At 53.8% G+C, this 22,204-nt stretch overlaps 1 protein-coding gene across 2 annotated transcripts in view; it reads left to right on the top strand.

Annotated features, from left to right (window-relative positions):
• TCOF1 (treacle ribosome biogenesis factor 1) overlaps positions 1 to 21,984 on the top strand; it is a 36,874-nt gene extending 14,890 nt beyond the window's left edge. Inside the window, exons 15-28 of one of the 2 annotated variants that reach the window (XM_036241280.1) lie at positions 4,124 to 4,261; positions 4,455 to 4,613; positions 4,740 to 4,943; positions 7,782 to 7,892; positions 11,897 to 12,083; positions 13,443 to 13,576; positions 14,927 to 15,040; positions 15,312 to 15,555; positions 16,047 to 16,132; positions 16,838 to 17,018; positions 18,628 to 19,155; positions 20,203 to 20,291; positions 20,937 to 20,980; positions 21,706 to 21,984. In XM_036241280.1, the coding sequence (XP_036097173.1) occupies positions 4,124 to 4,261; positions 4,455 to 4,613; positions 4,740 to 4,943; positions 7,782 to 7,892; positions 11,897 to 12,083; positions 13,443 to 13,576; positions 14,927 to 15,040; positions 15,312 to 15,555; positions 16,047 to 16,132; positions 16,838 to 17,018; positions 18,628 to 19,155; positions 20,203 to 20,291; positions 20,937 to 20,963 (2,202 nt within the window). In that variant the 3' untranslated portion in view covers positions 20,964 to 20,980; positions 21,706 to 21,984. Of the gene's footprint in view, positions 1 to 4,123; positions 4,262 to 4,454; positions 4,614 to 4,739; positions 4,944 to 7,781; positions 7,893 to 11,896; positions 12,084 to 13,442; positions 13,577 to 14,926; positions 15,041 to 15,311; positions 15,556 to 16,046; positions 16,133 to 16,837; positions 17,019 to 18,627; positions 19,370 to 20,202; positions 20,292 to 20,936; positions 20,981 to 21,705 lie in introns of those variants that run through there. The other variant, XM_036241279.1, reaches the window with a different exon arrangement.
• The last annotated feature ends 220 nt before the right edge of the window (positions 21,985 to 22,204 follow it).

Below are 22,204 nucleotides of genomic sequence, written 5' to 3'. Positions count from 1 at the left end.
CACAATCTGGGCATGTGCCCTGACCGGGAGTCGAACCACCAACCTCTTGGTGCATGGGTTGACACTCAACCACTGAGCAACACTGACCGGGCCTATTTATTATTTTTAATTGTTGCTTTTCGATAACCACTCAGAAGTTAATTTCTTTTTTCCTTGGACCAGACCACACAATTCTATAGATTTTTTTGGTTCCCCTCTCACCAGTACCTTATAGGACTCAAAGTCCTGTGATTCCTCTATTGAGTTTTTAAACTAGGCATGGGCCCTCCCAGAGTCTTGCCCCAACAGGCTCCTATCCCCTTTTTCCAGGCTGTGGACACATTCTAGAACAAGTTTCAGTGTGCTGATCACTTAAATACTTGTCTTCCCATCTGAGCTTCCCACCTGTATCATAGTGCTCATTTGCATTGTTTCTGGAGAAGGAAATTAGAGTTTAAAGGAGTTGTTTGGTACCATGCTCCAGCTCAGCCATCCAGGGAAGGTCAGAGCTGGGCCTCTGCCCTATAGTATCTGCCTCAAAACCCTTTGCCTTTCTCACTTTCTTCTGCCACATCTTGGACAAATTTTTCCAGCCACAGAAATGGTTATGGTTTTGGGGTCTTACTGTCTCTCCGGATGAAAAATAGAGAAGCTAATCCCTCTCTAGGAGCTTAGCCGTGCAGCTGATGCCCTGTCAGGAGATAGTGCCTTTCCTTGCTTCAAGAGGTATGAGGAATGAGGAGCCTCTGCTAAAACTGGTGGGGCTGACAAGAGGAGCCTTGTTGACCACCTCTGTTTCCTTGCCTTCATCTGAAGGAGGAGGATAGTAACTGTGCCTCTGTTGTGCAGTTATGATTAAATGGGGTAGTACTTACAGTGCCTCACCCTCAAAATGCTGTACATGCTAACTGGGTTTCACACTGCTCAGCTTTGCAAGGGTCAGAAATGAGTCAGATAGTCTCCAGTCTGCTCAGAGACACCCACCCAGCTCCAATTAAACCACCCATTTGGGAATCAAGGTCCAAACCAAAGTAGCAAAGACAGGATTGGTTCTAGAAAACTAAATTTGCCAGAGACAGGAAGGAGATGATTCAGAATTTAAATGCCCTTGTGTGAGAATGGCTGAGTAAGTAGTGGGGTGTCTTCTGGGCCTGATCGTTTATTGTATGTTGACATTTTCACACTTACCAGTTCAATGGCTTTTGTAGATTCTATACACAGATTACATCTGCAAAGAAGGACAGTTTTACGTTTTCCTTTCTGATTTAGATGTTTGGGTTTTTTCCCCCTTACCTTATTGCACTGACTGGAACCTCCAGTACCTTGTTGTGTAGTGATGAGAGCAGACATCCTTCTTGTTTCTACTCTTAGAGGTAAAGCATTTCGTCTGTCACTGTTAGGTATGATGATAGCTGTATGTTTTTGGTTTTTTATCCTCACCCGAGAACACTGTTTTGCGTTTATCTTCAGATTAGAGTAGGAGGGAGAGAGGGAGGAAGAGAGAGAGAGAGAGAAACATTGATGCAAGAGAGACACATAACTGATTGCCACCCACACAACCCCAACCCGGACAAACTGCATCTGAGGTACGTGCCCTTAGCAGAAACCAAACCCAAGAGACTGGTCCGCCAGCCGACGCTTATCAGGTTGAAAAAGTATCCTTCTAGTTCTAATTTGTTTAGACTTCTTATCATGAGTTGGAGTTGGATTTTTGTCAAATTTTTGGGTTTTTTTCTTTGTTTGATTCATATATTACATTAGTTAATTTTCAGATATTAAACCAACCTTTCATTCTTAGATCCCACTTGGTCATGGTGTATACTCGTTATTTGTTGCTGGATTTGGCTTGCTAAATCATGTGTTAAAGGTGTTTGTATTTGTGTTCATTTGGAACATTGGTCTGAATTTTCTTTGATGTGTTTGCCTGGTTTTAGTGTCAGTATGATACTGGCCTCGTAAAATGAGTTGTGTAGTATTTTCTCCTCTGTTTTCTGTGTTTATTTTATATTGGTACTGTTTCTTTCTTAATAGAATTCACTAGTGAATCCATCCGGGCCTGGGCTTTTTCTTTTGGGGATGGGGTTAATTACCAAATTAGTTTTTTTTTTTTTAAACAATTTTATTTATTCATTTTTAAATCCTCACCCAAGGATATTTTTCCATTTATCTGCAGACAGAGTGGGAGGGAGGAAGGGAGGGGGGAGAGAGAGAGACAGACAGACATATCCATAGATTGGTTGCCTCCCGCACAACCTGGACCAGGAGCTGGGACCGAACCACAGTATATGCCCCTGACCAGAATCAAACCCAAAACTCTTTGGTCTGCAGGCCGATGCTCCAACTACTGTGCCAAACAGGCCCAGGCCTAAATTAATTTTTTTAATTGATATTGTTCTATTCAGAGTTTTTTCTTCTTGAGTTAGTTTCTGTTTTCTGCCTTTTAAATATTCTGTGCCCACTTAATAATTTATACCTTTCTAGAAATTGATCTGTTTTCATCTCACTTGTCGACTTTCTTGGCATATATTTGTTTATAATATTACCTCATAATCCTTTTAATTTTTGTAGCGTCTAGAGTGGTGTCCTGCTTTCTCTCCTAATTTTGCTAATTTATGTTTCGTCCTATTTCTTGGTCAGTCTAGCTAAAGACATCAATTTTGTTGTTCTTTTCAAGGAATCACCTTTGGTTTCATTGAGTTTTCTCTGTTACTGTTTTCTTCTTTTCTATTTAATTAATTTCCAATTTGATTTTTATTATTTTCTTTAGTTTTGATTTGTTCTTGTTTTAGCTTCTTAAGGTAGAATTTAAAATTTTGATTTTAGCTCTTTCTGATATAAGTATATAAAGCTTTAAATTTTCCTCTAAGGACTACATTAGCTTCCTCCTGTGGATTTGAAATGATGTAGTTTTTATTTTTATTCTTTGAACTGTGGGTTTAGAGGTGGATTAATTTCCAAATAATCTAGGATTATGCAGATTTCTTTCTGTTGTTGATTTCCAGTTTAATCCTGTTGTAACCAGAGAACATATTTTGTATGATTTCAGTCCTTTTATTTATTTATTTATTTTTAATTAATTATTTTTGTTACAGATATTTCTCCTTTTTATCCCACTGATTCCCTCCTCCCTCTCCCTCCCCACCCTGTCCCCAACTTTGTTGTCCATGTCCATTGTTCATGCATACATGCATATAAGACCTGTTAGGTCAGGTTAGTCTTTGTGCCTTTTGTTTTGTCTACGTAAGAGACATTACCCCTCTGTGGATGATTCGAGTGCTGTGCCGAGCACCTTGGCCTTAAGACATACAGAGTCTGTACTTTAGGGGATTGTTTTTCTTTAAGTTCTGACTTAATTTTATTTGTTCTCATGTGGATGAGGGAATCTGGGGTGTGGAGGATTTCTTCTGGCACTGATCAGATGACATCTCTGACAGAGGCAGGGGCCTTGAGATACTGCCAAATCGCTCACTCTGTTTCATATGAGCAGGGCTTGCTTTCATGCTCTGTCAAGGATTTCACTGTATTTCTCTCATCTCTCTAAGTCAGTATTTGCCGGGGACCCTGGCAGGCATTTTGGGGATTCCCTAGAGTCAATTAACATTAGGTTAAGCTAAAGAAGACTTCAAACAACAATGGTTTTTCTGTCTCGTTCTGCCATCCTCATGCCTGGCTCCCACCTCATAGACCAAGTTGGCTGCTTGAGCTCTAGCTACTACTTCAGCATCCCAGCCAGCCAGAAGGGAGAAGACACATGTTCCCTGCATGTGTAAGAAAATGGAATGTGTGCTCAACTTCTATTCCATTAGCTAGAACTTAATCACATGGCCAGCTCACTGAAAGAGCCTAGAAAACTCCTTTGCTCTGGGTGAGCTTGTGATTGGCTAAGAAAAGTGCTCACAGTAATGAGTTTCAGTGCTTATTACATACCAGGAACTGTTCCATACTGTGACTCTCCCTTAGTCCTCATGATAACCCTATTTTACAGAGGTGGAAGCTGAGGCCCAGTGAGGTCAAATGGCTTGCCCAGGTTCACACAGCTACGAAAGGGAGGTACCAGAGTCAAACTCAGACATCTGACTCCAGAGTCCGTGTTCTTGGCTGACTGCTCTGCTGCATCTCCATAGCTCCCTCTTTGTTTTCCCAGGTGAAGGCCTCAGTGAAAACCCCTCGGACCAGTACCAACCCCGCTTCCACCAGAGTGGCTTCAGCCAAAGGGGTAACATCCGCTCCCAGGAAAGTGGTCACTGCAGCTGTTCAAGTTAAACAGGGGTCCCCGGCCAAGGCAAGTGGGACCAGAAGCCCCAGGAAAAGCTGGGGGTAGAGCAGAGAAAAGAACTAAGCAGTGGCCCCAGCCTGGACCAGGGCCTTGCCCAAGCAGGAGCAGCCTCCCACCGTCACACCGTGGGTGGGTTTAACCTGGAAAGAGCTGTGCTGCTCACTTCTTCCCTCAACACTGTTACCTCCGTGCAATTCAGGTAAAGCTGTTGGCGAGAACCCCGCAGAGTCCCGCTGTCTCGGTGCAGGGCCAGGTGTCTGTGCCAGCTGTGGGGAAGGCAGTGGCCTCCGGGCCAGTCGAGGACAGCTCGGAGAGCAGTGAGGAAGAGACGGACAGCGAGGAGAAGGCTCCCCCTCCGGTGAGGCCCGGAGGGCAGAAGCAGCCCTGTGCCTCCCCATCAGGAGTCCCTACCGCACAACCGCATATGCCCGTTCATCTCTGTCCCTCTGCGTTCCCTCCCCTGATTCTGTTTCTGCCACTCCAGGCAAAGCCCAGGAAGACCACCCAGGCTCGAACTGCCTTGGCCCCCACCAAGGGGTCCCCCAGGAAGGGGACTGCCCCGCCACCCCCTGGGAAGACAGGACCCACAGCCACCCAGGCTAAGAAGAGGGAGGAGGACTCGGAGAGCAGCAGCGAGGAGGAGTCGGACGGTGATGGGGAGGCACCAGGAGCTGTGACCCCAGCTCAGGTGAGACCTCATGAGGAAGCAGCTACGGTGCCAGGCCACCGAGGGCCAGGTGGGGAGGGAAGACCAGATTAAGGTTCTCCACCAGGATGTCTTCCACATCTCTTTCGGTGAAACCTGCTATAAAACTTCAGCAGGAGGCCAAACCAAGGCCTCCTGATGAAAGGAGGCCTAAGCTCCCATATCTACCAAGGCCTCTGTAGTTTGAGTGGACACCGGCCCCATGGAAGGCTAGGCCAGAAACTCCCACCAAGGCACATGAGGCCAAGAATCCAACGATGTCACAGTCAGAGAGTTATGGGAGGTTTGGGTGATGGTACAGGTACCACAAGGCCCTGGGGAGCTAGAGGAAGTCACGTCCCTTTCCTGTGCCTAAGGCCTCGTGTCAACCCCAGGGAGAGCTCGTGTAGCTTAGTGTGAAGCCTGGGGTGTGTGTGGGGGAGGGGGGGAGAAGGAGTGAAAAAACAGCTTTTATTTGGGTGATTTGCCCTGGCTGCCTGCAGAAGGCAGCAGGGGTGGCTGTGTCCTGCCGAAGTTCATGGTGACAAACTCCAGGACTTACAGGGCTCAGCTGTGTAATGGAAATGAATGACACAGGCCTGGTAGAGGTGATAGGTGGCAACTGGCATTGAGCCTTGGTGTCAGGAGAGACAGGAGGGAGTGGTGACAACTGCGACAAACTACAGAGCCCTTGCCCCATCTGAGAGACCATCCCTGTTAGCTCCAGCCAGTTGTGACCTTGTAGAAATGTACCCTCTGTGTAGCTCGATCTTCCACTTCTTAAGGAAAACTGGAAAATCCCTGTGCTAGGCTGAGCTCCATCTGTCTTAGACTTGTTTTCTTTGTGAGTAAAACAAGCCCCAGGAAGCTGTGAAATGATCCTGGCGCTAACCTCCGTGTCGGTGCATCAGGCCAACTGCTGAGCCTTCTGCCCTGCTGATAGAGATAAAGGGACCAGAAATGCTGGCCCTGCCCTCAAGGAGCTCATAGTCTGTAGAGCAGTGGTTCTCAACCTTCCTGATGCCGCGACCCTTTAATACAGTTCCTCATGTTGTGGTGACTCCCAACCATAAAATTATTTTTGTTGCTACTTCATAACTAATTTTGCTACTGGAAATATGTGTTTTCCGATGGTCCTAGGTGACCCCTGTGAATGGGTTGTTAGACCCCCTAAGGGGTCGCAACCCACAGGTTGAGAACTGCTGCTGTAGATCAAGATGAGGTGAGTAGAGTTTGGGAGAGGATTCTGGTAGTGCTCTGTCTGATGGAGCTGGGAGAATTGGTCTCTGAGAGGCCAGAAGAGGAGGCGACTGAGCTGAGCTTGGAAGGGAGACCTGGAGCCCATCAGACAAGGTGGAGACAGGCACTTGGGGGAAGTGTGCAGTGTGTGTGCCAAGGGGAGGGGACATGACATCAGTCGAGGTCAGCAAAGGCCATCCGCCAGGCAACAGTCACTTCTAGTTGTTACCAGTAACATTTATGGAGAACTAGTTGCCAGCCTAAGACAAGGGCATTTTGGCTTGTGCAGCTTTTTTTTTTTTTTTTTTTCTTTGTAAGTTTTAAATGAGTTGCTATATCTGTAAGGATGTCCTAATCTGTAAAGGAAAACCTAATTCACAAGAGCTTAGGTAGTAAGAGGATTGGTTAGCTCGTGGTATACCAAGTCCCCAGGGTAAGGCTGCTGTGCAGGTGGTTCCTTCACCTCAGCATTACTGGAGACCCAGGCTTCTTCCAGCTCTGCTTTACCTGCCTCATTGTCACAGCAGGGCTGCAGCTTCTCCTAAAGAGCTAGGAAACCCCCCAGCCGACTTCATCTCATCTTAGCCAGATCTAAGGCTCCCTTCACCCTCCTCCCTCCCGAAGCCACTCACTGATGAAGGGCCTGCAGTTCCCATGTTTGGCTGGGAGAAGGGGCCAAGCCTAGGGCGGGGGCCACTGGAACAGCTGAGGTTCTGGTAGCAAGGAAGACACCAGCATGGCAGTTGCAGTATGCGTTTTAAAGACGGAATAAAACAGCCCTGGCCAGTTTGGCTCAGTGGTTGAGCTTCGGACCAGAAAGTCCCAGGTTTGGTTCCCGCTAGGGGCACATACCACAAAATAAATAAATAAAGACTGGGGAAATGACACGTACAAATCAGGATTTTCTGGCTTCTCTTGAGAAATTGGAAACCTAGGCCTCCCTTTGCTGGCTAGGCGGAGTACGAACGCCGAGGCCTTCACGGCAGCTAGAAAGCATGGAGCTGTCCTCTGCCTCCGCCCTGGGCTCCCCTGACCGATCACCAGGCCCTGCTCCTCACTGCTCTCCTCTCCTCTCCTCAGGCCCCCTGACTGCAGATTCTGCCCAGCCTGCCCCACTCATTTATGCCTGGCCTGGCAGAAGGGGGTGGCAGCTATTGGAACACTCAGCCAGCTCCAGCTCCTGCTTTTAGCTGGGAGTGTTACAGCCTCGTGTGAACTGTGCTGGGGCCACTGGCTCACTCCTGCAACCTTGTCCCAGGCTGCTGTCATCTCTTGTTCAGATGCCCGGCCAACGGCACTTAGTCCTAAGGTTTTAGCAGTGTCTTAGTTATACATCCTTTGTAAGTTCAGTCAGCTCTGGCAGGAGGATAAGAGTGAAGCCTGTGTTTCCGGTGGCTGTGGGCCATTCTGGGCCAGCAGCCCCTGTGTCCATTCATCTGTCCCATCCTCCCCCTCGACCCCGCACTCCCAGCCGTGTGCATGTAGGGAGGGGCCACGCTGCCTTTCCTGGGTCAGTGCTACTAGCCGTGGTTTCTTGGTCCGTCGGTTGTGCTCCCCCTCAGCTAATGCCTTCCCTCCCCAACTATGTGCTTGTCCCGTCAGAAGGAGAGTAACTCCAAAACTGTCAAAAGCAAGGCACTGGCCCCAGCCACCCCGGAGAAGAATGCCAAGGGGTCCTCGGAGAGCAGTGACGAGGAGCTGCCGGCGAGCCAGGTAGGCCCAGCCTTTCTGAGGACACTGCAGGCTCAGAGCTGGGCTGGCAGGTCTGTGGGTCGAGGGCAGAGCTTCCCCATTTAAACAGCAGCTCACAGTCTCCAGAGCTTTTCTCTCTATTTTGACACATTCATCTTCACAATAGCCCTGTGAGGTAGGCCGCAGAGTGTCCCCGACATCCAGGCTTCAGAGCCAGACAGGGCAGGGTTAGAGACGGTCTCCCACCACCAGTCCGTGGTGCTGGGCGCACCTCGCCGTTCTGGGGCTGGCGGCTGGGCTGTGAAGGGGAGGACAGCGCCCTCCTCCAGCGTCTGCGCACTGGCACAGGTCCACGGCACACTGCCCGAGAGCAAGTACCTGTTCCTGCAGGAGGGCGGGCGGTGTCGCCTGTTTGATATCAGGAGTCAAGGCCCTGTGAGTTACAGTGGTTTCCTTAAATTCCCGTGACCCATGAGAAGCTGAGGAAGGGCAAACGCTGGGCCTCGGGCTCCCTGCGTAGCCCTGCTTCCTACTGGGACTGGGATTCCTCTACAGGGCTCGTTAGAATCCCCTGGGCTGGCCCGAGAGCTGCTCGGGCACCGGTGGCCCATCTTCGCATGCTCTGCTGCTCTGGTCATCCTTCTCAGGTTATGCCCCGAGGGCAGGCCGAAGCCCCCGTCTCCCCAACTCAGAGGCCCAAACCCTCTGGGCTGGTTTCCAGGTTTCTGCGCGAAGCCCAGGCCTCTGGCATGTAGCACTGCGCTTTGTCCTCCTCTAGCCCCCAGCTCCGGACGTTTCTGCCAGGCCCCTGAGAGGTGCTGGGGTTCTGCAATGCCCAGTCCAATAGGGTCTCTGTCCATCTGCCCTTACATGTCATACCACATGCTAACCAACCCATCAGGAAAGTCAGGTGCTGCTGGCACGCCCAGTGGTGGGCTGCTCACTGCCTTTCTCTTAGTAGGCCAGATCACAAAAATAACAGCAAACAACTGCAGCTAATATTGCCAGTCGCTTCCTGTGTGCCGGGCTCTTTCTAAGCCACAGACTTGCACTGTTCTGTTTAGGCCCCACAACAAGCCTGTGGACAGGATAGGTCCTTCCATTATTCCCATTGTAAGGAGGGAGGAATGAGGCTCAGAGAAGGCAAGGGAACTGCCCCAGTGTGGCGTGGCTGACAACACATGGACAGAGCCCGTGCTGGAACCCAGGCCATCCCCGCTCTGGCCCCTCCCTGGCCCTGCCGCGACACCCCATCTTCAGGAAAGGAGGAGAGCGGGCTGGGCACTGCCCCCTGCTCCGGAGTCTTTAGGAGGCTGCCTCCTTGAGGCTGTAAACAGCTGGGAGGGAGGGGGCCACTTTGCCCTCTCTGCAGGGGCGGACTAACACAATTAAAATGAACATCACGCTTGAACTGCAACATTTAATTGGTATGTTAGTCCTGAAGATTCTGGAGTCCCTGCTTAGAAAGAAGGGAAAAAGTCAGCCGTTTGTGTATTCCTCCCCAGGAGAGTTTGAGGGGAAAGGCACAGCCTGGGAAGCTGCTGCCTCCTCCGAACTGGGGGATTTTTAGCTCCTTAATCCCCAGCTCGCTAATTATGATTATTACCGCTGTTATGCTTTTATCAAGCATTTCTCTATGGACAAGTTTTGCTGTTTTTGTTTTATATCAGCCCATCGGTGGGGGGAAGGGATTGATGCCAGGGTGGTGGGCAGAGCCCCAGGCTGGGAGGTAGAGAAGAGATTGTGGCTCCTTTTCTAGGCCTCCTCACCATGCCTCAGTATCCCCATCGGTAGGGGATGGGGCCCATCCTCTTGCTTTGAGAGAGACTTCAGGGAGTGGTCTGTGGCTCAGCCCATTGTGCTGATATTAACCCCAGGCCAGGGTCTGTCAGGGCTTTGCCTGGCTATCAAATTTAGAAGACATAAGCCCTGCCCTCAACGTTTCAGATTGACCAGAGAGAAAAAGACTACCTGAAAGAAACCAAATTAGGGTGTTAAATTAGAGGCTTAGATGGTTGGTCTTGGAAGGAGCTCCTGTCTGGTCCCCGAAGAACTGCCAGTCCTGGCTCTTGCACCATTTTCCAGGTCACCCTGTGTGAGGCCACTCGCTCTCTCTTTCAGCCGCAGTCTTGGCCCCTGAGTGAGACCCCCTGGGGCTTGTGAGCCGTGGAGGCTCCATCCAGCGAGGATTTCTCAGTCCCCTGGGATAGACCTGGCCCCGGATCTGTTAGCCAGCCCCCGACAGTTTTGAGAAGAGCTGCCCTGTGTAGCTCTGCCACCTTGGGTGACTTCACGGCTGTGTCCCTTGCCCAGGGCTGCTCAGCTCTCCTCACTGTGCCCAAGACTGGAATGAGGGCATGGTTGTGATGAGCTCAGCCTCAACACGAGTTGGTGAGCACTGCCCCAGGTTTGGTCCTGCAGACATTAAATGCTGCAGTGTTCCCTCTGGGTCCTACTGCCTAGTGTCTACATGGAGGCACAGTCAGAAGTTATTAACAGCCCTTTCAACAGATGGGAAATTGAGGCACAAAGCTCATGGACTTGACCATGGCAGAGGTGGGATCAGAAGCAGGTCTCAGTGTGGTCCCCTTGTGCCCCTGCACCCCCTGAAGCCCAGAGGCTGGGGCAGGTGGCGTGGGCAGGTGGTGTGGGCAGGTGGATGTGGAGGCGGCAGCTTTTAACATCCCAGACGCTATTGTTTGCCTTGGAGGGTTCGTTGCCTCTCTTCATCCCCAACAATCTGTTCTTCTGTCTTCTCGTGTATATATAGATTCCCCTCCCTCAGCTGTAAGCCTTCTCCCACTTTCCATCCTTCTCTCTTTCATCACATGGGCAGGAAGGCTCTGGAAGTGGCAGATCAGAGCAGCCGTGGGGGAGGCTGTTGGCAGGGGTAGGAAGGGCCCGAGCCCAGCAGAGCTTCCACCCTCAGGCGGCATCTTCCTGCTTTACTTTTCACTTTCCTCTCCCACAGCACCCTGGGGGTGAGGTGTGGAGTCAGCTGGGGAAGGTGGGCAGGGTGGGGGTGTGGAGGAGACCGGGGTCCCGGACTGTGACCTCGGCAGGCCTCTCCTGCTACCCTTCGTCTTCACCACTGGCCAGAGAGTGAGCAGAACTCAGGCCAGACCTGACCTTGGGGATGGGAAGCAGACTCCCCATCCACTCGCTCGTGGCTGCGTGTGTAGCGAGTGCAGTGGTCACATTCGCCAGGGTGCAGCTGCCGCTTTTTGTTTCCTCTGAATGTCTTACTGGAGCATTTCAAGCACACCCACAGACAGACCAACATGCAGAACCCCGTGTGCCCTCCCAGCCTCCGCAGTTCTGAACCCAGGCCCAGGCCCATTTTATCCAAACCTTCCACTCAGTTGGTTACTTTTTTTTTTTTCTAGCACAACCACAGTATAATATCACACCTAAAAAAATTGACCCGCCCAGTTGGTGTCCCCATTTCCCACATTGTCTTGTGACTGATGTTTTCTTCCCATGTGTCCCAATAAGGGGCACACACTGCTGTGGGTCCTCAGCGTTACCCTGTTGGTTTCTCCCCATGCAGTTTATTTGTTGAAGCCACTGGGTTGATGGAGCTGGGTTACTGCTTCCTGGCCCACATCTCAGTGGGCTGCATCAGAGTCTGGGGTGGGGACAGGAGACTGAACAACTCCCCGGATGGATGTATAATATGACCAGCAGGCATCTCTCTCTGAAGTCAGCTGTGACCTTGGGCAACTCTCTTCCTCTCTCTGGACTTGTGGTTTCTCCATCTGTGTGATGGAGCTAATACTGCCATCCTCGGTTTGTGTGAGGGTTAGGTGGGCTCCTGTGAGCTGTGAGGTGCTGTGCTGGGTCTTAGCAGGTGCGTGGGCTGAGAGTGAGCTGAGAGTACCCTGGGCCGCTGGAATGGTTTCTGTTCAGCTGTCCTGAGCTCTCAGGGACCCCTCCGCCTTAAAAAACCCTTCCCTGCCCCGTCTTTCCCTCCCCCTGGCCCACCCTTTAATCACTGGGGGGGTGTTTTGTTTTTGTTTTTCAAGGTGATTAAAACCCCTCTGATTTTTGTCGACCCTAATCGTAGTCCAGCTGGTCAGGCTGCTACCCCTGTGCCAGCCCAGGCTGCAAGCGCCCCGAGGAAGGCCCGGGCCTCGGAGATCACAGCCAGGAGCTCCTCCTCAGAGAGCGAGGATGAGGATGTGATCCCTGCTACGCAGTGCTTGACTCCTGGTGAGCATGGGCCCAGCACAAGGGGCTGGATCTCCTGCTGCAACTGTTAGGCTCAGCTGGGAGGGGTTGCCCACACACGCCCAGAGGGGAGAGGATGCCGGCAGGGTCACAATGCAAGTTGTTGGTCAGGAGGTGCTTAGGGCAAGGCCTCTGGGAACTGCCCTGCTTCACCTCTTTGAGGGGCTGGCTCAGAAGAAATGTTTGCCAGGGCTTCTCTGTGAGCTGCAAAGGCTAGAACCCAGACCAGAGGCTACACCCCACAGGGACCAGGTTGCTACATAGTCTAAGGAAGAGCTTTGTAGAAACTGACTGCCTGAACACAGAGAGGGCTCCGAGGGGTAGTGAGCCTCCCACTCCTGGTGGCATGAAAAGGGGACTAGTTAATCCCTGAACAGACATTGCAGGGAAGGATTCCATCTATCAGTGGGAGACAGGACTGCATCTGGGATTTTTTTTTTCTTTATTGAATTTAGAGAGAGGAATGGAGAGGGAGAGAAAAATAGAAACATCAATGAGAGAGAATATTGATTGGCTGCCTCCTGCATACCCCTCACTGGGATCGGGCCCACTACTTGGGCATATACCCTGACCGGGAATTGAACTGGCGACCTCTTGATGCATGGGTCGACGCTCAACCACTGAGCCACACCAGCCAGGCTTTATGACACTTTTTAATGAGGATATTAATACCCAATTTTGGTAGGCTAATTAAGAAATGCAGAGTAGCACAAAAGAAAAAACATTATCTATAATCCTACTGCCTGGAATCGTTACTGTTAACATTTTACAGCTGTTCATGTTATAAAATTCTAAACCGTACCTGTGTGTTTGTAGTGAGACCATGCTGTATATGCCCGGTAATCTTTACTCAGTAATATTGTGACATTACACATTTACAGCATGGTTTCTGCTGGCTACTAAGCAGTCGTTTGTGTGGGCATACCGTCATTTATTTAGCCACTGCCACATTGGGGGAGGCTGAGTGTTTTGGTTGGGCCGTTGGGCTCTTGTACGTAATGCTACAGTGAGTATCATGTACCTGAGCTCTTGCAGACAACTGCGGTGATTCTCATGAGACTGTGTTCACTACACAGAGAGCCTCATTCAGCCAACTGAGGGGGAACATGGAGAAATGGAGTGTGGGGAGGGACTGAGGAGAAAGCCAGGGTCACTGCCCCACTGGCCATGTGACCTCCCAGAGCCTTGTAATGTGGAGATCGTGGCACTCCTGCTTGGAAGTCCTGGGGAGGGCATTACACAGGCTTCTGTCGCCTAAGCCCTGAGCACTGCACCAGGTCCTCAGGAAGGGCTGATGGGGCTTCTGTGTCATGACGTGCACCCCATCCTGCTCCGTTTCAGCCATTAGAACCAACGTGGTGACTGTGCCCGCGGCCCATCCTAGGACAGCCCTTGGAGCTGGCATTGGGGCCAACAGCAGTGAGGTGTCCAGTCGGGTGACGAAAGGCAAGAAACAGGAGGCACCCACCACTCAGGTATGTGGTGGGCAGGAGGGCTGTGCGGGCCAAGGAGTAAGGGGGCTCCCTGCCCTCCCCAACGGACCCACATGTGCCACTGGTAGAGCTGCGGTCGCTCTCACCCCACCCCCACCCCAGAAGAGGCCATCCTCAAAGCCAGCGCGTTCCAGTCCTCTGGCTGCATTCGATCCGAGCTCGTGGTTCCCCGAGTGCTCAGGAAGGGTGACCAGACCGTGGCTCCAGGCAGAGCACAGCCACCCCATGAGCCTAGTCAGCTTTTCCAGCACGGTTAGGCCTTTGCTTTGTTTGAGGTTTTTTCTCCAGGTTTTGAGATGCCGTGACTAAAAGTTGCCCTTTTTTTAGTGTTCATACTAGTCGCCTCACCATTTTCAGTGCGTTTTGTTGGGTCCTTGCCTGAATCTAAAACCTGGGCAGGTGGAGTTAATGGCTCATGTTCTGATGGTTAGGCAGGACCAGCCATACCCATTTGTTTGCCCGTTTCCTCCCCTCCTTCCCGAGAGGACATGAGAGCTGGGGAGGCTGGAGCAGGCATTGGGCACCCCAGCTCAGAAGGGCTCATCACAGCTGGGCGGGTATCTGGGCTCTGCTCACTGCATCTGTTCAGCCTTTGGGGCAGCAGATGGCACTGAGCACCTGTCCGTGTCAGGCACTGGGGATACAGCAGGAACAAGACAGATCCCTGCCTCTGGGGGGTGGCAGCCACTAAAGAAGGGAACCAGGAGGTAAAGTGCTCACAGACTGATGGGTGCTTTGAAGGAAACAACATTAACTGGAGGATAATGGGGTGAGCTGCTTTCGAGAGGACGGCAGGGGTGGCCTCCCCGAGGAGGTGATGTGGAGCAGGAGCAGCAGCCAGGCCAGCAGGCTGGGGTGCACTCCAGGCAGACAAACCCAGGGGTAGGGACCCCCTGGGACAGTGCATGGGGGGCAGAGCTGGAGAAAGTAGGGTGGGTGAGGGCCGCGTGGCCACCCGAGGGCATTTGGGAGCCAGGAGGTTTGCGTGGAGTCACACCCAGTCCTTGTCTCGGCTCCTCTCCCTAATTGCTGGTGGGTGTGGGAAGCAGGAATGGCATGAGGGAGACTGTTGGGGAGGCTGTTGCAGCCACCAAGCTAGAGACTCGTCCCTGGTGGAGGCTCTGATTGAATGTGGGGGCTGGGAGTGTTTGTGGGCCCTCTGAGAATGATGTAATTAGCTTATAAACTAAAGCATTTCCTGCCCAGAGGGTGATATGGCCCCTTGCAGATACAGGTCCCCTCCCACCCCAGCAAGATGGGATCTGGCCAGGGTGTGGCAGAGATGACACCTGAGAACCCAGGAGGCTCAGGGCTGCCTTTGGCTGTCCACAGGTGACAAAGAGGAACCTGGCTAACCTCCCGCTGACCCAGGCTGCCCTGAAGGTCCTTGCCCAGAAAGCCAGTGAGGCCCAGCCTCCTGCTGCCAGAATCCCATCTTCAAGTGGGGTGAGCTGGGGAGCCCCAGGGGTCTAGGCACCCTGGAGGGAACAGTGATCAAAGACCACAGCGGGTAGAAGGGAGGCCCAGCACTGCCCTGCACCTGAGCACACGTGTGCGCTCACTTCGCCGGCCCCGCCTGCCTCAGGGAGCTGTGGGAGGGTTGGATGAGGCCTGTGCAGAGCAGCCAGCAGCGCCTGGCCCTAGACTGAGCTGTTCATGAAGCATCAGACCTAATTTCCCCTAACGTTTCCTTCCACTTTCTCCTCCACCACATTAGATCGACAGTGCTCAGGGGACACTCCCTGTGGTGAGTCCCCAGAGCACCCCTGTGCAAGCCAGAGTGAGCAGCAAGCTCAGAAAGCCCAAGGTTCCTGCAGTCCAGCAGGCCACAGCCCCTCCCTTGGGACGCCCCAGAGCCAAGGCCTCAGGGACCTCAGAGGACAGCGACAGCAGCGGCAGCTCTTCGGGGAGCCGGGAGGATGCTGAGAGGCCCCAGGTGGCCCCCTTGGCCCACAGGCTGGGTGAGCGTCTCGGGAGGGAAAGGCTGGGTGGGCCTGGAGGAGGGGAGAGGTAGCCTGGGGGAGCCCTGGGATCTGGCCTCTGCTCTGTATCTCTACTTGTTCTGCCACCTCAGCCCAGTCATCTCACACTGGGCCTCAGTTTCCCCATCTGTACAACCCCTTGAGGAAGTTGGTCTAAACTCTCCAAAGACCCTTTGATGCTGCTGCTTGACCACTCCCGACTTTTTAGAATCAGGTTCCCATAACTGACCCCACCCTAGTCCCAGGCCACCCCAGCCCCACCCCAGCAAAGCAGAGCCGTGTGAGTGGTCTTAGCGGTTAGGACGGAAGGTGTAGGCATCCAGGTGTCTCGCCTGGAATACTCTGACCATGGTGGGAGGGTGAGGTGCATACCAAGGGACCCGGCCATCCCGGGGGCCCTCCTAAAGGGCTCTGCCCTGCCCCACTGGCAAGGGGTACCAGGGACCAACAGGAAACCTGCGCTCGTCCAGTAGGTCCAGCACCCTCCAGGAGTGAGACCTTGGTGGAGGAGACCACAGCGGAGTCCAGCGAGGATGAGGTGGTAGCGCCTTCCCAGGTAACAGCAAGGGAGGACTGGCAACCTCAGAGTCCCAGGCCAGGAGCCCCAGGTCAGAGGCCTGGGCCCCTCTCCCCAGGGACCTTGAGCAAGGTCCTGTCTGGAGCCAGGCTGTCTCCCCTGAGGCCCCATTTCAGCAGGAAGCCAGGAGGGCTTACTCTTGGGGCCTGTGGAAAGGGTGCACCTTGACGTCAGGTGCTTCCCAGATAAAAACATTCTTTAACAGATGGGGTTTTTTTTTTTAAGGTTATCATTCGCACGTGGCAAGCGCTAGTGATTTTCCATTTGCATTAGGAATAATAATTTTCCTTTCTAAATGTGCCTGTCTGAAATATACTAATTAGCCCTGGAGCATCGGCCTATGGACCGATGGGTCACAGGTTTGATTACCAGTCACGGGCACATACCTGGGTTGTGGGTTCAATCCCCCTACCCTAGTTGGGGTCTTGTGGGAGGCAACCAATCTGTGTTCTTCCCTCCCTTCCACTCTCTAGAAATCAATGGAAAAATATCCTCGGGTGAGGATTAACAAAAAGAATGAAAATAAAATACGCATTCATTAGAATAGTACAGGAGGTACACAGAGGGCTGATGTCCCCACAGGCTGACCCTGTCCTAGGGGTACCTGGGCTGGTTCCTTCCCAGCAGGCCATGCACTCTGGGCCAGGGCGGGGGGCCGGCCTCTTTCACACTGGGCTTCTTCAGTCTCTCCTCTCAGGTTATGTGCCCCCTGGGCTGACTGCAGCCAATTCCCAGGCTGCAAAGGCCACTCCCAAGCCAGACGCCAACCGCTCGGTTTCCTCTGCTCCGGCCACCAAAGATGCCCTGGACGGCAAGCGGGCAGTGGAGCCCCAACAAGCAGCAGGCACCACCACCCCTAAAACAGGTGAGTTCAGACCATGGGAAGGATGCAGCCGGACACAGGGACACGGCATGGCCTCCTCCTCTCCCTCCCTCAGAAGCAGTGCCATCTCGTGATCCTGTCACCAGGGCCTCTAAGTGAGGCCTGGTACCCCTGCGTCAGGCCTGCAGATGCTCATCAAAGTGCAGGGTGCCCACTCCCAGGTGCCTGGCTCCTGGGGTCTGGGGCAGCTGGTGCCCCTTGACTTGTGGAGTCTAGCACTTGGCTGCCTCTAGCAGACCCTGTTGACTTCTCTCTGACAGTGGGCTCATGGTGTGGGGTCTAGGGGGTCTGTGAGCACAGATGAAAGGCAGGAGCCACGTTTGGAGATGTCTCTGCACGTGGTGCAGACCCCAGGCGATGGACTGACTCGTTAAAGCCTCAGACGAGCCCCTGCCACTCTGGGCCACACAGGGCTGGGACTGATGGCTCCAGTCAGCGTCAAGGTGTGGCTCCCATAGAAAATAGTCACATGCCACCACTGACCACCAGAGCCGAGGGACAGTTACCTCAGATGGGCACACCTGGGACAGCCCTAGGGGTTCCCCAGCCTTGGTGTTATGGGTGTTTGTAAACAGGAAGCCAAGAAATGGGCTTCGGGGAAAGAGGTTGCCAGGGCCGACTGCCCTCACTAAGCACCAGAGGACTAGATTGGACCTTTCTGTCCTGGGCCACTCTGCCCGGCCTCCCTGCGCACCGTTGCTGTGCACACGCTCTGCAGCCAGAGCTTCACCCCACCAGGGCCCACTGCACGCCGCAGGGAGCACCCGCCTCCGAGCGCCTTTCAGGGCCTGCGCGGGGCTGCTATGCTGTGAGGCCGGAGCCTGCCAGTCCGTCCTGGCTTTTAGCTGCAGCCTGCCCGGTGCCGGGTCAGCAAGCAGCCTTTGCTCACTTGCTTCCCCAGCATTCTCTCAGGCGGGGGCGACAGGCCGACATTTCAGGGGGGGCTGTGGAGGTTTTTACTTTCACACGTGTAGTCAGCACAGTTATCAAAGGAGAGCAGAGGCGTGGAAAATTCTAAACAAAGGCTGCTCCAGAAGTCCCCTGGCAGGCGGTGAGCCTGCTCCGTCAGCTGCCGCGTGTGCGCCGCACCGTCCCCCCGAGCTGCCCGCAGCCTGGGTGTAGAGGGGATGAGTTGAGCAGGTGCACAGCCGTCGCGTTTCTGTGAATCTACAGTGTAGAACGGGACCTCGCTGTTCATCTAACCCCTCATCTTGCAAACAGGGAAACGGGCCAAGGGAGGAGCAGGTCACGTCGCAAGTTAGTGGTAGGCAGACCGGAAGCCAGGCCTCCTGCCCCGGCCCTGGACTCCTGACTGGGACATACCGTCTCCCTCCTGTCCGACCTCTCCGTGTGGATAGGCAGGCCCTCCCTTCGCTTTCTGGATCCTGTCCCATCCCCAGCCCGAACTTGAGATTTTAGTGTGAGGAGACAGAAGAGGGCTCCAGCTGGTGGACGGTGTGAGCTAGGTGACTGGTGGGGGCAGAGTGACTGCTCTCGGAGGTCAGTCCTGTCCTTGGGCCCCACAGCTCTTGTACCATGAGAGGTCTGTTTCCCAGTCTCGCAGACCCACGTCACAGTCCTCTCTCTGCAGGCAGAAGAGAGGCCAGCCCCACACCGCAGAAGCTCGGGAAGGGGACCGAGAGCCCCCAGGCCTCAACACTGGCACTGCAGAGCGACATCACCCGGCGCCTCCTGAGCGAGCCCTGGCCCCTGAGCGAGGCCCAGGTCCAGGCCTCGGTGGTGAAGGTCCTGACGGAGCTGCTGGAGCAGGAGAGGAGGAAGGCCGCGGACGCCGCCAAGGAGAGCCGCAAGAAGAGCCGCAAGCGGAAGCTGTCCGGAGACCAGGCGGCTGCCAGGGCCCCCAAGGGCAAGAAGAAGAAGAAGAAGCAGCAGCAGCTGGCGGCCGGGGAAGGCGGGGAGGGTGCCGTTTCCTCAGGAAAGGCCCCCAGGACTACCAAGGGGAAATCTAAGAGGGACACGGCAAATGGTGACAGCAAGAAGGAGGCTCCTGGCTCCCGAGGGGCCGAGGACAGGCCAGAAGGGGAGCCAGAGAGGGTGCAGGTTGAGGGTGGAGGCCAAGCCAACCCAAAGAAGAAGGAGAAAAAAAAATCTGACAAAAGTAAGTGATGGTCCACAGCCCGGAGTGGGCTTCCCCAGCCCAGTGCTGAGGGCTGGCAGCCACCGCACAGAAGGGAGAGGCTGAGAGGCGGTTGGGGTCATGGAGGCAGCTATTGACAAAGCCAGAGCAACCCCAGGACAGCTGAGCTTCAGGGCACGGCCTGCTCCTCACAGTGCTTCAGGCTCCTCGGGGGTCTGTGCTGCTAGCAGCAGCTCCCCTCAGACGAGAAGCTGCCCTCACCAAGCCCCGTGCGGGTGGCACTTCATTCCCACTTTAGCTGAGAAAGCGTCTTGAATAAATGTGTACAAGAAGTGAGTTAAAGCCCTGGTCAGTTTGGCTCAGCGGTTAGAGCGTCGGCCTGCGGTCCGGAGAGACCCGGGTTCGGTTTCCGCTAAGGGCACGTACTTCGGTTGCAGTTTGTCCCCGGCCCTGGTTGGGTCTTGCGGGTGGCAGCCACTCGATGTGTCCCTTTCACGTCGATGTTTCTCTCTCTCCCTTCTTCTCTCTCCCTCCCACTCTATCTGTACAAAAAATGGAAAAATGTCCTCGGGTGAGGATAAAAAAAAAAAAAGAAGTGAGTTAAAGAAAAATAGTAGCCCGGCCTGCGTGGCTCAGTGGTTGAGTGTCGACCCAGGCACCAAGAGATCGCCAGTTTGATTCCCGGTCAGGACACATACCCAGGTTGTGGGCCAGATCCCCAGTCGGGGGCATGCAGGAAGTGGCCAGTCTGTTCTCTCTCATCGATGTTTCTATCTCTCCCTCTTCCTTCCTCTCTCTAACATCAATAAAGGAAAAAAAACTTTTTTTTTTAAGAAGAATAGTAATACTCCTGGTGGTCCGTGGGTGGAGAAGAAATGACAAGCCCAGGGAGAGTGGTCACAGGCCTGGGGCCTCTTTTCACAGCTCCCCAGGATGTGGGCAGAGCTGGCAACACAACTTCAAGTGGGGTGTCTTTCAGGATCCCTGGAGACCTGCCCTGCATGTCTCCAGACTTGACCCCAACACTTAGCTTCACATCTGTTTAGGAAGTTTGCTTTCTTCCTTCAGAAAAAAAAGACAAAGAAAAGAAGAAGAAAGCCAAAAAGGCCTCCACCAAAGACCTGGACCCAGAACCACAGAAGAAAAAGAAGAATAAGGTAGAGTGAGTTCACGAGGGGTTTGGGGCCAGAAAGGGACCCACCCCAATTCCCCGGGGAGTGTGAGCAGCCCCATCCTGTACATGGCAGGCGACTGGGAGCCAGACCAGGCTCCTGTCCTTTCCATGGGGCAGGGGTGTGAGTTGTGACACTAGTAAGAGCCACCCTGAGGAGGGACAGGTCTGTGTGCAGAAGTTACGGAAGCTACTCTCTGTCATGTCTGAGGCAGAGGATGTTCTTGGGGTGGGAGAAGGAAGGAGGCCCTCAGGAGACAGTCTGTCACAGGTTTAGCGAGAGGAAATGGTGCCCCCGGCTGGCTGGGGTCCCTCCACAGAAACACTCGGCTGTCTGCTCCCCTGAAGGCGGGGTGGGGCACTCGGCACCCATACAGACAGATAAAGCTCTCACTCACCCGCTGGGCCTCAGCTGTGCAGAAAAGCTGAACGTCTGTCTGCACAGTCCTGGGCTCCTTCCCTGAGAGCGTGCAGGGCACCACCCCCGTCCCAGGGATTCGTGTGCACCCAGCATCTGTTCTGGGAGGGGCCCGGGTGCTCAGGAGGGAGTGCTCCTGTGCCCTCCTGGTGGGGGTGGCATGGGCGGGACACGCTTCCTGTACAAGCGCCCCCCACACTTCTCTCCTCACAGAAGAAGACAGCCCAGCAGACTGTCTGAGGGACACAAGGCGGCAGGTACGCTTCCTGGCCCAGGGACCCTTGCTGACCATCCAGTCCCTGGTGGGGGGGCAGGCGGGCAGCCCCAGCATTGCTGTGGTCCCGGGAGCCCAGCAGGACCTGGTGGGTGTGCCCCAGCGAAGGAGTGGTGAGAAAGATGCCACCCCCCAGCGTCGGTGGGTGATGCTGGGAGCTGGAGCGAAGAACAGCTACGGCAGTGGCGGCACCAGGTGCTCCCTGCGGGCGGGCACTGGGCATGCCTTAGGTGGGCACTGGGATGGCACCTCTTTGTGGATGAGGATAAGGCTGCTGTCCAGTTCCTTTTCCTTATGACCACTAACTTGAGAGCATTCGCTCGTGGGAAAGAAGATGATTGCCCAAGACAAGCCATCAGTGGGCCTGTGCCTCCCGGGTGCTGGTGAAGGGTGAAGGGCTCCACGCTGAGCAGGGCCAGCCTGGCTGGTGGCAAGGAGTAAATGAAGTTTGGAACAAATGCACTCAGCCCACTTCCTGGCACATGGCCAGCATCAGGTGTTCGACTGGTTAGTTAATGCCCAGCTCCGGCGTCCAGACGCCAGATTTTGATTTGATTTGATTTGATTCTTCATGATGCAGAAAAGTCAGGACATCTTCCATCTAGATGTGTTTCCTTCCCCCAGGGATTTCTTAGCCAAGTGGTGCCCAGCCCATGCTTCTGCCCCTGTAGGTTAGCATTAAATATTTCATTTCCTCTTCCTCCCTAGAAGACGACGGCCAGCCCCAGAGTTAGTGCTGGCCCAGCCCGTGAGCCCTGCAGAGATTGGTCCGAGGAGGAGGGAGTGAGCCAGTCCGTGACCTCCACTCACTGACCCGCACCTGACTTCCGTCCTGACACAGGACACTTCTTATAGATGTGTACAGTACATATATATTTTTCTAAGTGACCTGCCCCTCCCTCTTCAGACTCATCATGCCCAGAGGCCTCGGGACCTTCCACCTCTTGCCCCTGCAGACTCACTGAGGCCCAGCCTGCTGCTCCTTCCATGTCCCTGGTCCCTCGCTAATGCCGAGGGTTTGTCTTTCTTTCAGTTTCTTCTGTTTTCTGTTTTTGTAAGAACTCAGAAAATAAAAGACTTGAAGGAAAGGTGCAAAGTCCACTGTACCCGGGGCAAGAGTTTTGCATTTGCCTCAGTCTTGGAAGGGACTCTGGCTGACACGTGGAGGTGAACAAACCATCGCCCAGGATTTGTTCTTGGCTGCATA

Source organism: Molossus molossus, unplaced genomic scaffold (assembly GCF_014108415.1).
Source record: "Molossus molossus isolate mMolMol1 unplaced genomic scaffold, mMolMol1.p scaffold_m16_p_4, whole genome shotgun sequence".
In the NCBI taxonomy this organism is placed as follows: Eukaryota; Metazoa; Chordata; class Mammalia; order Chiroptera; family Molossidae; genus Molossus; species Molossus molossus.
This window is presented reverse-complemented; position numbering and strand designations above follow the sequence as displayed.